Genomic DNA, 16,563 nt, shown 5'->3' on the forward strand with positions numbered 1-16,563 from the left:
TTCATAATAGCTGATTAACACAAGGCTGCTAAACTGGAGTCTGACATGACACAGTTCCTTTATCGCCAAGTTGAACATTTTTTCTGATGGCCCTATCAGAGGGTGAATGAAAACGAAACATCTTGAAAGAACCTCTCACAGGTTTTCGCTGTTTGTTTGATGTTTGTCTGTTTGGTTTTAATCTTAACGCAGTTAAGTCTGGGCTATTTGGGGTAATTTGGGGAATATTACACAAATATTTTATCCCAGAAGAATCAAATCCCTTACAAACGACATTACCGCACCTCTTCTGATAAAACTCTTCCAGCTCTAATGGGGCTTAATATGCATTGAGTGTCTCGTCCTCTGTTTCTCTCTCAGTTCCACTTTAACCCGGCTCAGTCCGTGCTGGTGATGGAGGGGGAGGATTTGGAGCAGGTGAACACGGCGCTGAGGAAGGTCTCTTACATCAACTCCCGACAGTTCCCCACACCCGGAGCCCGCCGCATACACATCTCCACCACAGTACAGTACGATCAATAACTAATAATAATTCATAAAGCCACCGCTGTGCTGCCTTGATTCCTAACCCTCTCAAACCCTTCATAGTGATCCATTCAGTGTCTGTCTGTTTGTCTCCTTTGACTGATTAAATCTGCTCCCATAATGGTTGGCGAGTGGAACTTTCTGTGAGCTACTGTGTTTCCTATCATTGTATCACTTCCTGTCAAGCTCCATGCTGGCTTTATTGTTGGATGCACTAAATGGAGTGTGAAGTATATATTCATGTGTTTTCTTGCTTGGAGTGGCTGTTTGTGAAAAACAGAATCAAAACCTACAGCTTTGTTAGATCATGTTCTTAAAGGGGAGGAGTAGCTTATACAGCAGAAGGAGTTTTTTGTGTCGACCATAAAGGGTTAAAGGGTAAACTATTACATTTACATTTACAGCATTTAGCAGACGCTCTTATCCAGAGCGACTTACAAAAAGTGCTTTGTCTATCTAGAGAAAGTATCTTTGCCAGTTACCAATAGGTTAGAGAGAAAGTCAGTCCTGAGCTCAGATACTGCTAGAAACAACAAGTCACCACAGCAGTGCAATACAATACAACACAATACATAACTGCAGTACAATACATTACAATGAATACCTAACTCAGTGGTCATTTAAGTGCTGTACAAAGAGATGCGTCTTCAGTCTGCGTTTAAAGACTCTGCTGTTCGGACAGCCAGTGGGAGTTCGTTCCACCACCTGGGCGCCAGCACAGAGAACAGTCTCAATGCTTGTCTTCCACGCATCTTGAAGGATGGCGGGTCAATGTGAGCTGTGCTCGAAGTTCAAAGGGCTCGTGGTACAGTTCGAGATTTGACCATTGCCATCAAGTAGGGAGGGGCTGGTCCATTTTGGCTTTGTAGGCCAGCATTAGGGTTTCAAATCTGATGCGTGCAGCTACAGGAAGCCAGTGAAGGGAGCGCAGCAGTGGTGTGACGTGGCTGAACTTGGGGAGATTGAAGACGAGCCGTGCTGCTGCATTCTGGATGAGTTGGTGAGGCTTGATGGCCTGCATAGGGTAGACCAGCCAAGAGCGAGTTGCAGTAGTCAAGCCTTGAGATGATAAGAGACTGCACTAGCACCTGGGTGGCCTCTCGAGTGAGAAAGGGTCGGATCCTCCGGATGTTGTGCAGGAGAAACCTGCATGACCGAGTTAGGGTTCGCGGTATGAGCGGAGAACGATAACTGGCCATCCAGCATCACACCAAGACTTCTTGCCTCTATAGACGGAACAATCAGGGAGTTCTCGAATGAGATGGCGAGATCATGATGAGGACCTGTAGTTGCAGGGATGAAAAGCAGCTCAGTCTTGCTAGGATTGAGCTTCAGGTGGTGAGCTGCCATCCATGAAGAGATGTCAGACAGACATGCCGAGATAAACATACGTCTATTTTCAACATTTTTGCCCCTTAACCCCATACGCTTATTTTTCAGTTGTTAATTTTTATACTTATTAGTATTAGTAACTACTACAGATTATTTTGTAGATGCAGATCAACTAATTTTTATGGCTATATAAATAATATAACTATAAAGGTGCACTATTAAAGATGATTCTTCAAAGGTTCTTTATTAAGAAAATGGTTCTATGTAAAAACCATGCACACTCAAAGAACGCTTTGCATGATTAAAGGGTTCTTTGCCTTAGGAAAGGGTTCTTCAGACTGAAGGAGAATGTGCTGTGGATGGTTCTGTATAGAACCTTTTTAAAAAAGTTTCCATATAGCCCAAAAGGGTTCTTCTATTGTTACAAGCTTGACATTGTAACAATAGAAGAACATTTTGTGTGCTATATAGAACACTTTCCAAAAGAGGTCTATACAGAACCATATACGACACATTCTAACTCTTTCATGATGCAAAGAACCATTTAACATGCAAAGGGTTCTTTGAGTGCTCTTTTAAGAGTATAGATACCTATGAGCCATATACACTCAGAAAGGTGGTAAACTGTCACTGGGGCAGTTCCCCTCTTGTCACTGGGGTGGGACCCTCAAGGGTACATCTCAGTACCTTTAGTCAGAGAACATAACTGTACCATAATCCACTGAAATGATATGTTCTAAGCTGTACTGACTCCACACACCCCGTCTCGTCTCCAGGCTTTTATTTTACTGTTCTGTTTTAAAACATTCGGTTATGAAAAGATACAAATACGAACTTTTCACCTGGAAAAACTTCTTTAAGGTTCACAATCAGGCCTTAAAACCACTGTTGTACCTTTGAGGGAACATTTACATTGTTTGTACCTTGATGAACAAAAAATGTACCTGCACAGAACCTTTATTAATAACAGTGTAGGTTTAACCACATTGTCACCCCTTTAAGGTCAATATAAAAAAGCAGCTTTAATTTTTGATTTTTAACCCTATTTGCAATGACTGTTTTGTTTCAGTTTTTTTTTCTTTCTGTAAAACAAGACAACAATAACTATAAGAACTACGGAAGACCATCTCCTAGATGGACGTTTAAATCTGTACTTTCACTACAATTTCACAGCTTGTTTTGTATGGTTGTTTTTATAATAACTGAATAATAACTCTAATACCCTCTTTTTGCATGTTATTTGAGTGCTAATAGTGCCCCTTGTGGATAATCTTCAGACTGCTAAATGTGAGTGAGTTAGTTAGTCGGTCAGTCAATCAGTCTCTCACAGACAGGATATTATAGTTAATTAAAACTATTACTAAAACAAAACTAGCAGTGAAAAAATGCTTAGCTGTAATAAAAATTAAGACGTCAGTTTTAAAAGTAAATCAAAACAATAATATCCACTGCAAAACAAACTAAAACAAAATAGAATCACTGCATAAGAAAAGCTGAGCTCAGTCAACTGTTGTTTTAATGTTGTTCTACCCTTATACAGGGAGATTCACTCAAAAGAGGCCCAGAATATTCTTTAATAACTCTCTCTAGGATGAAACAACGTGCAATGTGCTTCTCAGTATATGGAGCTTTAAACAAGCTGGGATGCCCCTGCGTTGGAGCGATGAGGTAGGCGCCAGACAGCCGTCGCAATGTTTAACCTCCCCATTATGCTTGCCGACACGTTCAGGAACATGGAGCGCCACGCCGAAATGTGTCTGGTAGAAAACGAAGATCACTTCTAGCATTGCATGTAATGCGATCAATTACACAGACGTCAAAGTATGTAGCACATTGTTCTGGTACAGATTGCTTCATCCTAATGGGAGTTACAATAGAATATTCGGGGCCTCTTTCAAGTGAATCTCCCTGTAAAATGATGCTATATCATGCGCCCATCCGCTGAGCCCTGCCTCCTGGGCGCTGCCTCTGGTCCCACAGTGAGGTCACTTTAATTTGCCTTACGGTCAACCCAGATGGCCAAGCTGCGGAGCAGGGGCGGTGCCCAGGAGGGACTTGGTAGGGACTCACTAGGGACTCACACACCGTCCACCACTCCCTCACTGTTCTTCTCTCACCAGCTGTCCTCGTGGGGCTTCATCCACGCTATGATTTTAGGGGAAGGGCACATGCCATAGATGTGTTCATTATAATCCTAAAAACTGAAACTGAAACTAAATAAAAACTGTTACTTTCAGAAAATAATTAATGAATTAATTAAACCCTTAAAACGAACTGAAACTGAAAAAATCAAAATGAAAAATTAAATAAAAAAAACTAATAAAAAAATTTAAACTATAATAACTCTGGTAACAAGTCAGGTCTATGAGCTGCTTTGCATCTCAGAAACATCTGCTGAAAGGTTCTTTAGGGAACCGTGGCATGGCTTCATAGAACCTTTATTGGCACCTATACTTTAAAGAGTGTTGGACAGGCTGAAAACCACTCTGTGATTGTGTGGGAATGGTGAGATGCCACATTGTCCCATGCAATCACATATGTTTGCATGTTTGGCCTCACCTGCCCCGTTTCCTCAGGCAGAATCTCTCCACAGAGGTCATCCAAGAATGAAATTAGACACTCTGTACCGAATGGCCTGGTTTGGGAGTTTTGTGTAACAGCAATCTACTGGATGATATTGCTCCACACACAGTGATACTGGCACCTCCCCCAACCCCCACTCCACCCGGCCTGCAGTGCCTACTGTGGCCTTTTTTCCTATTACATTACATCCCTGCTGGCATCTTTTGGGCAAATTGAAGCCAGCCTCATTCACATAAGTGATTTCATGGGGGGATTGATTGTCTCCAGCTTCATAACTTTCAGAAAGAAATTGGAGTAAATGCTTTATATCTAAAAAACAACAAGTCCCTGAGTGCCGTATCCTACTGTGCACTAAGCCTTTTTCAGGACCATCAGTGTATTGAATAGACACCTTTCCAAAACATCCAAACTGGCGTAGCAAAGTGCAGGTCGAGGCCCCCTCCCCACGCCCAAAAAACACAACTACTTTAGACCCGTATGCCTCTCAGCAGGGACGCTGTCCTCATCAGACCTCCATTAAGCCAGCCCCCCAGAAAGTGTTCTTAAATGTGTAGAAATAGAAAGAAATACTTTGGCTGTTGTTTGTTTTTTAACCCTTTTTTTAATCCCAGGCTTATTACATACTAAACCTTATTATTCAGTAACTATAGGGGCCTCAATGCAAACTGGCTGAGCTATTCTTAGATTATAACGGTGTAATAAAACTTTGTGCTCGCCAGCTGTAAGGGTTTAACAAAGCAGTGAGAAATTGTTTGTAAAATCACAGAATGAGGTTTGTGTCACGTGAGCAAATTAACAAAGATGATGATTTTGTTTAAACCATCAGGGGCCAGATTCACAAAAGTGCAAATCTTCTTAAATGTGTGTTTTTTCTTAACTTCATTCTTAAAAAAAAGTTATGAGAAAGTATTATTCTTCAAATAACATCTTAAGAATCTTATTTACTTTTCTTAACTATTTTCGTAAGAGTAATTCTAAGAACAAGTGGTATTCTTGAAAATATTATGTTCTTAAATGTTTTTTATAACTTTACATAGGCTCACACTTGTCTTAGGGTGTAAGTTGACAAGGTCAGCGTCTAAATTTATCGGGGACACTTCATCTGCTGCTCCTCGTCCTCATACATCACCCCACGATTATCATATTTTCCAATGAGGATTTTTTTCCTGTTGGCTGTTTCTTCCACCATAACCTCCAGTTCTTGTTTGCTCATTTTTTAAAAAGCTTGGTTTGAAGTTTTTCCTCCATTTTTGCTCCTCTGAGCGGAATTAAAATAACCAAAATATTAATTAATGCAAATTCAAAATGTATCAGATGTCGTTTATGGTATGTGGTAAAATGCAACGTAGCCTACGTAAGAAAACAATGAAGATTCTCTTAAAGACAATCTTAAGACTGTAATAAGATATTTGAGAACCTGTTCAGTTTGTTTTGAGAATTGCAATTAAGAACATTCTTATGAACTTCTTAGTGTTTGTCTTAAGAATCTCCACAAGTTTTTCTTAAGAAAGCTTTCGTGAATCCGTTTTCTGTTCAGTTCTGCAGGCCTTTGTCAGCAGGGTCGAGCCATAATGATCACCCGGCTGTTGTTTTGCTATACTATTGAAGCATAATTACATAATTAATGATATAATTAGTTATATAATGAATTACATTTCAATCCATTTTACATTCTGCTCAAGAGGTCTGCACTTCTGACCTCTTTCTGCTTGTTTCATTGTCAGAAACTGACAAAAATATGGCTAATTAATATAAAATTTCAACATGCTTTTGTTAGCGCTGGTTACAGCTAAGACTGAAATATCTGGCAGCACTCAGGCCTGAGTGTGTAGAAGTTTGATAGCACTGTCAGGTTCATCGTATTCCAACATCTATTTATCTCTTATAATTAGGCTGTTTTTGTGGCTGTACCTTTAAGATTGATATAATGTAAATGAGCTCTGTTCTGATTGGCTCTCCTGTATTGTGGTCTTAATTAAAGAAGCAGTCTGGGCTGAAACACTCCTCATAACTTCACTGTGAGTAGGTGGAGCTAAACTGCTATAAGCTGAATATTTTCATATATGTGCAAATGTGTTTCATGACATCACAAAAACCATGAATTCAAAATGGGCTGTTAATAAAGTCTAGTATCCGTCTATGGACTGTATGGACTGGTACGTTTTAAAACTTTAGCAGTGTTTACCTACAACATCAAACTCTTCAAAACAAATTGAGGAAAATTAAGTTTGATAAAGATAATTGAATGAAATATTAACACTGTATAAAAGTGGCTCATCAGATCAACCTAAAAATTCAACTGAGTTTTATTCAACTCAAAAAATTACTTTGATTAAAAGAATCGTTTATTCAAATTATTTATTTAGGTTGAATAAAACTAGTTAATTTACTTCTACATGACATTTTTTTACGCTGATCTGATGAGACGTTTTTACAGAGAAGTTACAAGAACAATATTTTATTTTTATATTTATTTTATTATTAAATCTAAATTTTAAGACAGTCTGGTTACTTAAATAAATAAATAAATAAATAAATACTTTTTTAACAGGAATGCACCAAAATTTTTGTCGTTGAAAATGTTCAGACAAAAAAGCAGAAGGTAAAATAAGTTAACCGGTCATTTAAATGAAACTAAAAAAGAAATATAGTGATTAAATATGCTGTTTGTCCTGCGCTGGTCAGCACAAATGTGTTCGAACAGTTTGAGCAGCAGCAGGTAAACAGTAAAACACTCAAACATGATTCTCTGCAGCTGCAATCTGTACGTTCTTTAACTTACATGCTTTTCAGCATTAACTTCATTTAATGGAATTCTTTCATTGAAATGACATAAAACATACTGACTAAGTCAACATCTTTCAGTAGTGAACTTCATTACGTCCTGTTTGTCAGATCCTGCTGGTGTGGGTTCATGGCTGTTTCTTCTCTAAATAACAAACACCAAGAGACTTCTGAGCTCGTAGCGCCCGCTGCTGGAGAAACTTCACACTGCTAGATGCAACTGCTAGACCACATCAACGTGTTACATATTAAAAACAGCAGTGTTTTCCATCATTTTAGCAGAGGTGCTCTGTAAATCAGCTTTAGATGCCTGTGGGAAAACAGGAAGTAGTAAAAATCAATATTTTTAACATTTTAATATTTACTATTTATTGTTCGATCAGTTTTCTTTCCCAACATGATGATTAGCAGTTCTGAAGAACTTTCAGCATTATTAATTTAATTCTACAGCATGAACCAAACGGTAAATGATGCATTAAAGAGCACATTCTATTGGATTTCAGTTGTGGTTTTCAGCTTCGTGGGTCATTTCAGTTTCGGTCATGGATTTTCATTTGGGTGTTTTACCACTTCCTCTGCTGTATCTGTTGGTTTGCTGGAAACTGTTTACTATAGATGCCTCTGTTGACCACCTGGGATTTGTCTGAATGGTCAGACCCGCCTCTCTGAGTGATAGACCATAATTTATAGTGTGGCCTATTTCGGTAGTCATCTGAGACAATACAGTCTTTCTCTATGCTGAACCCCAGGACACATTCATACACCTCCCATTCTCTCTCTCTCTCTCTCTCTCTCTCTCCCCATCAGCTATTTAGACCTGAAGAGCCATTTTTACAGAGTATACAGCGTAAATTGGTCCTTCAGCATCAGAGCAAGTCTCTAAATAGGACTGTGATTGTGCTATTACTTATATCTGTACATATTTATATATACAGTACTTTTTTTTTCCAATTTCCAATGAAATTTTATATTACACTGTTAAAAGTGTCTTGTCAGATCTCCCTAAAAAGCAATTGAACTAGTTTTATTCAACTGAAAAACTACATTGATTGAAAGAATCGTTCATTCAAAGTATTTATTTAGGTTGAATAAAACTAGTTAATTTACTTGTTTCTACATAAAGTAATTTTTTAAGTAGATCTGACGAGACACTTTTTACAGCGTAGGTTAATTTACATACATACATACATACATCATCTAAACCGCTTATCCTTCTGGGTCGCGGTGAGGTTAATTTATATTAAGTTTCTAGTAGATTTTAAACTTTAAATCATTTTTCTGAAATAAAGTATATCACTGTTTCTGAAACAAAACTTCATACCTCCATTTTTGTCGTTTTTCAGTTTTTGACATAATTTGAAAATGTTGTTTATTGCCATTTACATTGTGTGTAAATTTCATAATGAAGGGACCAAAACGAAACGACCCAAAATTACTCGGGAAAAAAAGTCTGGTTCCATTGACTTACATTAAAAGTAAAGAAGGTTTTTTTTTCCTTCTCCTGTAAAGTTCTCATTTTGGAGATACAAAACCTGCTGAAGTGCCTGGCTCACAAATCCTAACCAATATTAAAAATCTCAGAGACCCCACACATACTGACCGATCCCACTGATGTTTGGTCATTTAAAGCCTAGTTCCAGCATATCTTACTGATCTATTGAACCGTTATAGCTCGTCCAGACAGGCTGAAGCAGGCTTGCTGCAGGCTAGGATTAATTACAGTTCAGTTGGTGGAAGAACGTTTACTTATATAACTCTTCAACTCTAGAATAGCATTTCAGATACGATAAGGATGCAGTTTTGATGGGAGTTTTAAATCAGGTTTGTTTCGGACAGCGTATGCAGAGTGAATCAGTTCTCTTTTTTTCTTCTATTGTTTGTATGTGGCTTTTATTTCATTTAGACCATAGTATTTTACAGTACAGTGCAAAAGTCAGAGCCCACCTTTCATACATTTATTCGTTTTTCAGCCTGAGGAAAGAACCAGAAAGCATATAGAGATGAGAAAATAACACAGAAGCGTCAGTGAAATATAGTATCACATTTTCAGTGTTTAGTTTGTCCAACCTTTACCTTTTTTACAGGTTCTATTCTTTTCAGGAGACTCACTTTCAGCTTTTCAAAGAAACCTGCAGGGATATTTTTTCACACCTACAAAGTTCAGTCTTAGAAGTTGGTTTTGCACTTTCTGCTTCCATGCAAGTAATCCCAAACCCATTCAGTGATGTTGAGGTCTGGACTCTGGGGTGGTCAGTCCATTGTTCAGCTTCTTTGTTTGATGTGTCCGTCTCCTTTTCTCAGTGAGGTTCTTCTTGAACAGCTACATGTCCTTTCAGACCCACAGCGCTGAGTCGTCTTCTCACAGTGGAAGGATGGACAGAAACACCTGTGGATGTTTTCAGATCTGAAGCAGCTTGATTTTCTCCTCTCTCTCAGAGATGAAAGCTTTAAGTGCTGTTTATCTGATGGGGGCAGTTTTGGTGTCTACCAGGTCTTCCAGGTGGTTGTTAGGAGTCTCATTATCTCTGTAGCTTTTAAGCATTTTCTGATCTCCAATTTTGGAAACTTCTGAGTTTCTTTTGACTCCTTCCTTATGCAAGTGGATTATGATGTATCTGATCTCCTCAGAAATGTCTGATGAAAGACAAATAAATGCTTAATTGTTGTTTTGACTGGAAATGAAATAAATGACTGGGTGGTCTCTGACTTTTCACAGTACTGTATCTTTCCAGAGTTTTTTTTTTCTATGTAAAGCAAATTAAGATTTTGTAACTAAAATGAAAAAAGTTAGTCGTGTGCATAAGTTTGGGTGCCCCCGTTGAATTACATTTTGTTGATTTTCGATGTAAAAATAAGTCAGCACGTCCTCTACGGAGAACACACTTCTGCACATTATTAGATTTTATTGTCCAATATGTTACATTTTGCAAATGAACAGAAATTATGCACTAAAATTAAAAGAGAAATGCCATATTTGATTTGTTCCCTGTGTTAACCTATTTTCACTTTAAAAAATCAACAAATGATGTAATTTGACCAGAGGTGTTGTAGCGTACGAGCTGAAGCACGTTGCAAACGCAACAAGGCTTTATTTTAGGCAGTCCAATAACAGGCAGGGGTCAAAATACAAGCAGCCAGTAGAAAAGGCAGATCAATATTCACAAAACCAGGAGATGAAACACACTGTAAAAAAACAAAACACACCGTAAAAATGGCTCGTCAGTTCAACAAAAAAAATTACTTCACATGGTAACAAGTAGATTTCAAAAATTTTTTGAAGGATTTTTTCAATCAAAAAAAGTCATTTTTTTGAGTTGAATAAAACTAATTCATTTGTTTGATACTACATGAAGAATTTGTAGAATTTTACCATTTTTTACAGTGCAAGAACAAAACAAATGAAAACAGGCTTAGAACTCAAGTTAACAACACAGAGACTTCACCCAGACTACACCAAGCAAAGGAGGATAGTGAGTCCAACATCACTCGACTGACAGGCGTGCAAGTGGACGGAGCCTGGAAGAGTCCAAATAGAGTCTCCCCAGAGGGAGAGACACACTGTAAAAAGTGGCTCGTTAGATCTACTAAAAAAATTACTTCATGTGGTAAAAAGTAAATTAACTAGTTCCATTCAACTCAAAAAAATACTTTGAAAGAATCGTTCACTCAAAGTATTTATTTAGGTTGAATAAAACTGGTTACTGTACTTTTTACCACATGAAGTAATTTTTTAGTAGATCTGACGAGCCACTTTTTACAGTGTAGGCTATAATGAAAAGAAAAGAAAGTACAGATAATTGGTCAAAGCAATGAAATGATCATCATGTTTCTGGTGCACTTCCTGCTGCGCTAACTGAGTGAGGACTTTTGAAAGTGAGCTCTAAAATGCTTGTTAGCAATTGTAAAAGAAAACCGCTGTCTGTGTTTTTTTTTGTGTGCAGTTTTCTCCCAACGGCTCAGATTCACAGCCTTCCTTTTCTCTCTTTGTGTCTTTTTCTTTTCGTCTTTAATCCTCCCTCTATCCTGAAGCAGTTTGAGCTTCTTACTGATTTGAGAGAGAGAGAGAGAGAGAGAGAGAGAGAGAGAGAGCCTCCTACTAGCCTGCTAGTGCCCTAAGGGACTGCGTGAATATGCATGATCAAATTTGAATATTCATAAATCTTTTGGGAGTTTGACCCGCCTCCTGTGGGGCTGGCTGCGAGGCCGTGGGTGGAGTCCCTACAGCAAGAACAGCAGGGAATTAGCATGGGACACATACACGGCTTCCTCTGCCTCGGCAGAGACCGGTGATGAAGGATTACAGGATCTTGAGTAAGAAAATACATTTTTATTCTTCTGCACTAAATTCATATGATAATAAAAGACTCGTCTCAGCCTCAGGTCATGTGGCTGCGCAGCCGAGTGGGATTACGGAAGCGCTGGATTAAATTTCCCGGTGTTTTTTGACCAAAAACCACCAAACAGCCTGGTTTACTGAAACTTCAAAAAACAGAGACAGAGAGTTTTCAGGGCAGTGTAGGACATTAAGGCTTCATCAGGGAGTTTCTGTGGAAACTATTGCATGTTTTACTGTATTTCCTGCTCTAACACAACTGACCAAGCTGATTAAGGACTTTAGAATTACTTGATTGGTCAGTTCTGCTAGAGTGGAGAAAAGCGTGTGCAGGCCTGACACCATCAGTTCAATATTTGTCACAATATTTTGCCAATGTTGTACAGTATTTGATATAATTTTAGCTGGCGTTAATAAAAATATATCTGATATGACTGATTGGACAGATTTTCTTCTGTTTTCATCTCTTAAAGCCACAAGTATAAGAAGCAGAGTTCACACAATATTGTAAATGTCAGGAAATATACTAGTTATTTAGTTTTCTATGCATTTTATACATGGTACCGCTTTAAAATAAGACTTAGGGTCATAAACACGTCATTAATCATTAACAAGCAGTTATAACGCATTAATGAAAAGAGAAAAATGAGCTGTTACACCTGATAAACATGAATATGTGATGAAGCTGACAAGTTTAGTGCTGACTGATGAAGACAAAGTAAGATCAATAAACATCAAAATCTGAGGTTTAACAATATAAATGAATGAGGGTTCACTATTAGGCAAACAACAGGTCACCGTCGCCCTTTTTATTTATGTGTTGTAAATGCTTATAATGATTTTGTGAGTCTATATCTCTGACATTTTGTCTGTTACAACATAAAAATGTCAAAAACATGGCAAAAAATGTAAAGGATGTTTGTTCTTTCCACAAAACAAGACTGTATTTAAGCAACAGAACGTGAGAGGGGGTGGATTTTCACCAACAACATCATGGCTGTGATTTGGTAATGGGCACAAGCCAAAGGCTGCCAACAGCATAACATGTTTTTGCATTAAAGTGGGTTTTTGTATTGACATTCATTGGATACTCAACTTTCTGTCCTGGATTTTTCTTGAAGTAAATGTCCGAAAAGGATCAAACCTACATTTCCTCACTCCTGAAAGACAAAACAAACTACAACCAAACAAAGCTAAAAATGTCATTCGTTAAATTTGACTGAACATGAAATGTTTCAGAACGGCAGAATACCCATGCTTTAGTCATTAAGGGACCGTCTAAACAGGGCATAACACATTTCCCATGTGTTTAGCTAAAAGAGGGCAAAATCACATGAAATCACTTGTAGTAAAGAAAGTGGCCAACTGGGACTTCAGTAGGCTTTAAGGAAGCTCTTTGCTACAAGTGATTTAATGTGACTCTGCCTTCTTTTAGCGAAACACATGGGAAATAACACTTAGAAAGACATCCCTGTTGTGCACTTTGGAGACGGTCCCTTAATGACTAATGCACCAGTCTTTAGAGAGAGTCCCTCTTTCATTGTAGCCCACTCTTCTACAGACTGGGTGCACATTTCAGCGAGACGGGTTGTGTACAATTTAGAAAATATAATTTCAGTGGATTATGGTACAGTTATGTTCCCTGACTAAAGGTACTGAGATGTACCCTTGAGGGTCCCACCCCAGTGACAAGAGGGGTACTGCCCTAGTGACAGTTTACTACCTTTATTTTGAGAGTGTATAGTGCTTTTCAAGGTGCACAAAGACGATTTATACAGACATCAAGTTAAAAGCTGAGTTTTGATTTGAGCTAAGACCGATCGGTGCAGTCTCAGATGTGTTTGGGGAGAGAGTTCCAGAGGGTGGGGGCAGCTATGAAGAAGGCCCTGTCACCCCAGGTCCAGTGCTTGGTCCTTAGTGGTAGAGACATGAGCATCATAGTAGAGACAGCAGGAAGGGGATAGGTAACGGAGCAGATCAGTGAGGTTGGAAGGCGCCTGGTTGTGGAGAGCTTTGTGAATCAGGAGGAGAACTCTGAATTTGTGGGACAGGGAGCCAGTGGAGTGGTGTTGCCATGAAAGCGGGAGGGGGTTCAGCAGGGTTCTGGATGTACTGGAGTTTCTTTTGAATTATGGATGATGTGCCATAAAAAATTCTGTCATGGCTGTGATTCAGTCACAGGCACAAGCTTTAGGCCAGTATAGTGGATCATCACAGTTGTGATGTTATTCATGATGTCACACAACTTTGAGTGCTTTTATACAACAGCTCTGAAAAATACATAAAAAAGTAAAGCAAAGAAGCCCTGAGTATTATATCTAATATTGACTTCGCCAAATAAAGTGGTACCATTTTGCGTCATAAGTAGAGCCTTAAGACTGTCACAATAGCCACGTTATTAATAATCCGTTAATAATCCAACTAATAGCTCTATCGGAATAGAATACGTCCATGTAAACACCTCAATCGGAATAGACTAGTCCAATTGAAGCCATTTGGAATACAATTTCTATCTGATTGAACGAGGTGGGTAATCCTGTAAATAATCCCTTAAATAAAAGAATAATATCCGTGTAAATGCCTGTATCTGATTACATTCCCTATCGGAAAGTTTAAGTATGTTCTGATCATGTTCGTTTATAGCGTTCAACATGGCGGAGCAGAAACTGGTCTGCAGAGGAGACGAAGTTTATGCTCTGATCTTTAAAAGACGGCGGTGGGACGGACGTCCAGCTTATGTGTCTCAGAACACGACGTCTTCCTCTCGGCCTTCTTTAATAAGGACGTGTGAAGGACGTTTTCCTGAGTCTGACATCATTTTAAAGTTATTAAAAACACAAGCACTGCTCACTGCTGCTCATCTCACTCTGACTGGACTCACTTGATGCTCGTTGTCATGGTAACGTCCACACTAAGTGGTACTGTACACATGCACGTAATTTTGGATCGGATTACTTGTAGTGAGCATGTAAACGGATTTTCATCAGATTGTTGAGTAGACAGCATATAAACACATCAGTCTTAATCTATAATCAGACGGTATTCAATCAGATTGACAAAAAACTTTGCGTGTAAATGCAGCCAATATCAGGTTCAGCTCAGTTTTTTCAGTACTTTTCCAGATGAACCTGAATGTGATTTGGTTCCAAAATCGCTTAGGCTCAACCACAGGTTCTAAATCTGATATAGTCCTGCGGTCACTCTCTTCTTCGGAATCTGAGCTCCAGGTCAAATATTATCTCATAGAAGCTATCTAATGTGTCATTTATTCTTAAAGTAGAAATGTTGTAATCTGCAAAGCGCTTAGCAACTAACGCTCAGTTGTTGTGACAAAACTGTGCTAGTATTTGTGATAGCAAACACTAAAACGCTTCTCAACCAATCAGATCCAGCTGTTAGGACTAACTTTTGTTTAATGTAATGTATTTCAATCTAGTGGAACGAATGTACACCTTCTTTCAGCAGTCTGTTGAACCAGTCACATACAGACACCCTACAGTTGTCATCCTGGAATGTGGCAGTGTCAATGTAGCCATTCTTCATTCAATAGCTATTCTTCATTGAAGAATGGGTTAAAATGGACAGGTATTGTCTCAAAAGATGGGTTTAATCATTACCTCACATGTTTAGAGCTGTCAATAAAGAAATTGGATGCATAACCATGTGGTACACTGCAAAAAATGATATCTTAGTGAGTGAAAATATCTTAAATGTAGTCAATACATAATATTGTGAGATTATTTAATTTATTTCTAGACATTTTTTCCTTGTTTTAAGCATTACTTTTTGAAATGAGCAAAATGATCTTCATTATTTTTTGAAACAAGTAAACTAATCTGCCAATGGAATAAGACACTTTCAGTAGATAAAATCACTTAAAACAAGTAAAAATGTACAGAAACAGGTGGAATAATCTTATAATATTCTTACAAAAATCCCATAATGAGAAACGTTAGATTTATACACTACATTTAAGACGTTTTCACTTGTTAAAATATTATGTTTTGCAGTGTTCTGCGACTTTCAGTGAGCTACGAGTGAGAAATAGTTTATCAAAGTGTAAGAAGAGGTGTTTCGAGGCTTATTGTCCATGGACAGCCTAGGAGGGTTAAATGATGATCTTGTGTGGGCTGAATCTGCTTTGTTAGAAGAGGAAGAACACAGCTGTGCAGTGCAGGAGTAAATCAGGTTCAGAGGTTTCAGAAATTCTGCATTGTAGGCCAATTATGTAGCAAATCAGGCCTGTGATGAGTTATTGGAGAGCGATAAGATCCTCGACCCCCTCATGCTCTTTTTTTAACTCAGCAGAACTGAATAGGGTGTAGTTTAGACTTCAGGATGTCTGCACTAAAATCACACTGACAAAAACATCCTTTGGTTTTTCATGGATTCAAATGTGCACATTGAACATTAATAAATCAATATCACCATATCAACACAACTGCAATAATTGTGTTGATGTAACATGCAGTAATGTACAAAATGCTTAGGATATGTGAAGCCATTTATCTGAACAGTAAGTGTTTATTTGTTCAAGAAACACTAACCTTAGAATAAATAAACAAATATACAGTTCATTTTGATTTCAGGTGCACAAGCGTGTTGAAACAAAGCCACTCAAGCCTTAAGTCCAAATATCTCTATAAATTAAAAGCAATAGCTAATAAGAAATGCAAATGTAAAATGCCATAAAAAGCAAGATATTTAAATTCAAATATAAATCTATGTTGCCTTCTGATAATAGAAGATAATTCACTCACATCCTCAGAAGATGCATCCATCACCGAGTTCTGACCAAGTTCTCTTTGAATTCTCCTTCAATACATTCATAATTATCAGATTCATCCACCCGGGGAAGGGGTGCGAGCAACCCACGTTACAAAACGTTCTTCGAAAAGTTCATGCAATTACACATTTTCACCAGAGAGGTCCCCAAATCCCCAAATCTTACCTAGTGCAGCTTTAAGGGAAACATTTATGAAAAGAAAAATTAAATTAAGACTCAA

At 38.2% G+C, this 16,563-nt stretch overlaps 1 protein-coding gene across 1 annotated transcript in view; it reads left to right on the plus strand.

Moving 5' to 3' along the window:
- LOC118826664 (calsyntenin-2) overlaps nucleotides 1-16,563 on the plus strand; it is a 166,289-nt gene that overhangs the window by 130,620 nt on the left and 19,106 nt on the right. The window contains exon 11 of the mRNA XM_036597697.1: nucleotides 361-509. Coding sequence (XP_036453590.1) covers nucleotides 361-509 — 149 coding nt within the window. The remainder of the gene's footprint in view (nucleotides 1-360; nucleotides 510-16,563) is intronic.

Source organism: Colossoma macropomum, unplaced genomic scaffold (assembly GCF_904425465.1).
Source record: "Colossoma macropomum unplaced genomic scaffold, Colossoma_macropomum, whole genome shotgun sequence".
Classification (NCBI taxonomy): domain Eukaryota; kingdom Metazoa; phylum Chordata; class Actinopteri; order Characiformes; family Serrasalmidae; genus Colossoma; species Colossoma macropomum.